Source organism: Grammomys surdaster, unplaced genomic scaffold (genome assembly GCF_004785775.1).
Source record: "Grammomys surdaster isolate TR1022 unplaced genomic scaffold, NIH_TR_1.0 125600, whole genome shotgun sequence".
Classification (NCBI taxonomy): domain Eukaryota; kingdom Metazoa; phylum Chordata; class Mammalia; order Rodentia; family Muridae; genus Grammomys; species Grammomys surdaster.
The window spans coordinates 625,535-629,508 of record NW_021620443.1 but is presented as its reverse complement, the minus strand read 5'-3'; the positions used below and the strand labels follow the sequence as shown (position 1 = coordinate 629,508).

At 47.3% G+C, this 3,974-nt stretch overlaps 1 protein-coding gene across 1 annotated transcript; it reads left to right on the top strand.

The window, feature by feature from the left end:
• Nucleotides 1-2,607: 2,607 nt before the first annotated feature.
• Gpr45 (G protein-coupled receptor 45) lies at nt 2,608-3,729 on the top strand. Its single transcript, XM_028786818.1, has one exon. It carries the CDS (start codon nt 2,608-2,610, stop codon nt 3,727-3,729), a length of 1,122 nt encoding a protein of 373 aa, XP_028642651.1.
• Nucleotides 3,730-3,974: the final 245 nt, after the last annotated feature.

The following is a 3,974-nucleotide window of genomic DNA, read 5'->3' as shown; positions in this document are numbered from 1 at the left end:
TGGATGGCAAAGATGCAGATAAGAGAACACACACACACACACACACACACACACACACACAGCCTCTGCCCATTCTCACTACTCACTCTTGACTTTGTTTCCTTGTAGTTTTTGTTTGGATGACCTTTGGCATGGTGCTGGAAAATAAATACATGCAGAGTTCTCAGTAGAGACTGAGTGAAGAAACTCAATAGAGTTTCTCATTGAAGATGAGCTAAGATAAGGGAAGTTTTGGGGAAAAAAATGCAAGGAGATAGGAAACAAATGGAGAGCCTGAGGAGAGGGCCAGGCTGTACGGCACAGCTGTCCCCAGCAGCTGGCGCTTAGCAGCAGAATCAAGTACAATCAGCCAGAAGGAATCTGGGGTAGAATAGACCTTATTCTTCACACCTCTTCATTCACTGACCAGGGTCCATCCTTCTATGTAAGAACTGGATTGAGAGGACAGAGAGTCTGGAGGGGACAAAAAAGCCCCCAGCACATCTTATGGCCTTGTCCTCATACTTCTTTGTCATCTAGCTGCTGCAAACTCCTAGTTTCTATTTCCAGCTAAGCACCTGGAGTCTGCTTCATCCTGCTTGGGCTCTAGAGTAGACTTCCTGCGGCTACCATCTTGGAACCATCAGCAGCAGGGAACATGGTGGGACTTCAAAACAGGCTGATATTTAGGTCTGTTTCATATGCAAATGTGTGATCATGACTATACTGTGTACATGAAAGAGTCATTGTAACAATGTGATTGGCTTGCCTGGGGCTTAAATAGTAACAGTACCACTCCAGAAAGCCTTCCACCACATGACTCTGTGTACAGACTGCTACTCTGTACCTGGGCCTGATAAGTTGTAGATGAGTGAGGATATTCAGGAAATGGGTACACAAGGAGGATCCCGTTCACCTAGCTGAGACAACAGACTCCAGACCTTGGCTCCTGGATGCCATTCCTGGACACAACATCCCGAAGAAAATCAATAGAAATTAACACTGTTTTTAAGAACTGGTCCCTTCTCCTCTTCCTCTGTGTTTCTAAGAAGAATGTTATAGCATCTGCACACTTGTCGAAAGTGTTGCTGCCAGAGAAACCAGGCAGAGGATAGACACAAGGTCACTGTTTTCTCATGACATTCTCCATGTGAATGTGAGTTTGACTTGTCTCAAAATTTAACCCACATATTTAAAATTTTGAGTACAAACATATTAAATTTTTAGATCTCAGTACAGAGGGTAAAAGGCTGACTTCCATGTTGTTAGGTATGTTTATGTCCCTGATGGTAGTGACAATTTCCAAGTATACATTTGTCCCAGGCACTATTGAGATGTAAATGTGTACACCTGTTCACATGCCATTCATGCCTCAAGAAGGTTATAGGCTTTGAGTCTGATTAATTTTGCTATGTGATTTTTTTTTTTTTTTGGTTTTCGAAACAGGGTTTCTCTGTGTAGACCAGGCTGGCCTCGAACTCAGAAATCTGCCTGCCTCTGCCTCCCAAGTGCTGGGATTAAAGGCATGCGCCACCAGCGCCCGGCCGTGATTTTTTTTTTAATAATAAAATTTGTTTTTTTTATCTCCACCTTTAATTCTGCAGATAAAAAACATCTAAAGGTATATAGTCTATAATCTTCTCTTTACAAAGAAGACATAAGTCAGTATTAAGGTGACAGTATACAGAAACTACTCATCTCTTCATTAAGAAGCTAGGTGCTCTCCTAGGTTCTGGGGATAAGCAGAATAAAGCAGTGGAGATTCCTGTCCTCTTGAAGCTGGCATTCCAAAGCACATGGTTTACTCAAGGCCTCGTTGATTTTCTTAAAACCCAAACCAAACTATATCAATAGTAGTTCCAAGGTGCCCACAAGGCAGTGCTTCCAGACGCCCAGAGGAGAGCTGGCTGCTTGAGTTTCCTAGGCTGCTTGACAAGACTCAACAATGCAAGCACCAACCTTTATCCTGAGTCAGAAATAAATGAATCGTTTTTCTGGGTGCTCTCCTATCCATGGGACTTCACAAAGAAATGGTTTCAATGTCCTCTTACAGACTAACACCTCTGGGTTCTCAAGTCTCTAGCAGAAGATTGTGAGGGGTTTGAATATAACACTTTAGCTCATCCCCAAATTATGGATAGCACACTCTGATGCAAAGGGTGTGCAAATAGTTGTATAGTTTGGAAAACAGTGAGGAGGGAGAGCCTGTATGTTCAGTGCAGACTCTGCTGGAGTTTTCTGAATATTTCCTGGGCTGGTTGGCTGAATCCACAGGCACGAAACCCTCACACAAGTTAGACCACTGGTACCTGTAAAAGTTAGATCATGGTCCATCCCACCAGATTTCCAATATCTGATTCTTCTCTCTCTGCTTGCTTTAGGCTGTAGTGTCGGACGGAGCTGTGCAGACACGTGGCTGCCACAGAGACAGGACAAGGATGTGACTGATGAATCACAAAACCCAGCTAGCACCTCCAAAGAAAGATTTCTCCCAGTGATTCAAGGGCCCTAGAGATCCTACAACATCAAATGAAAAGATGAAGCCAGCAGACAGAACATGAAAGCCACCCGAGTGCTGGAGGGTTCCTTTGAAGCCACTTCTATCCAGGTCCCAAGTTTCTCTTTACCATGGCCTGTAACAGCACTCCCATGGGGACTTACGTACATCTGCCGCTGAATGGGAGTAACACTTTGGACCCCGGGGCCACCCCATTGTCTGCACCGCTCAGGATCTCGCTGGCAATAATGATGCTGCTGATGATCGTGGTAGGATTCCTCGGCAACACGGTGGTCTGCATCATCGTGTACCAGAGGCCAGCCATGCGTTCAGCCATCAACCTGCTGCTGGCCACCTTGGCCTTCTCCGACATCATGTTGTCCTTATGCTGCATGCCTTTCACCGCCATCACCCTCATCACTGTTCGCTGGCACTTCGGGGACCACTTTTGTCGGCTTTCAGCTACTCTCTATTGGTTTTTTGTCCTAGAGGGCGTGGCCATCCTGCTCATCATTAGCGTGGACCGATTTCTCATCATCGTACAGCGTCAGGACAAGCTGAACCCACGCAGGGCTAAGATGATCATCGCGGCCTCCTGGGTGCTGTCTTTCTGCATCTCTGCGCCCTCCTTCACTGGCTGGACGTTCATGGAGGTGCCTGCTCGGGCCCCACAGTGCGTGCTGGGCTACACTGAGTTCCCAGCTGAACGCGCCTATGTGGTGACATTGGTGGTGGCAGTGTTCTTTGCGCCCTTTGGCGTCATGCTGTGCTCCTATCTGTGTATCCTCAATACGGTGCGGAAGAACGCTGTCCGAGTGCACAACCAGTCCGACAGCCTGGACCTCAGAAACCTGACTGGGGCTAACCTGAGACGTCTCCGGCGGCAGCAGCAGCAGGCTAGCCTGGACCTGAGCTTCAAAACCAAGGCCTTCACCACCATCCTCATCCTCTTCGTGGGCTTTTCGCTCTGCTGGCTGCCGCATTCAGTCTACAGCCTGCTGTCTGCGTTCAGCCGGCGGTTCTATTACAGCGCCTCCTTCTACAGCACCAGCACGTGTGTCCTGTGGCTCAGTTACCTCAAGTCTGTCTTCAACCCCATCGTCTACTGCTGGAGGATCAAGAAATTCCGCGAGGCCTGCATAGAGTTGCTTCCCCAAACTTTCCAAATCCTCCCTAAAGTGCCTGAGCGGATCCAGAGGAAAATCCAGCCGAGCACCATCTATGTGTGCAACGAAAACCAATCCGCTGTCTAGGGAGCAGGTCAGAGCAGACCAACAGACCACTCAAATGGTCGCGGCCCAGACTCTGCTCCCTAGCCTTTAGTTGTCTGCGTTTTGTGGTAACTACACAAGCACAAAGGTACTCATTTGTTACCAGGTGATCTGTGGCTTTCAATTTTCCAGTTTCCATAAGATGAATTCTTATTTTCTCTTTCTCAGAAAAACCATAGATAGCTCTCATGGGAATAGGGGCTTGCAGAAGTCGGCTAGAAAGTGAG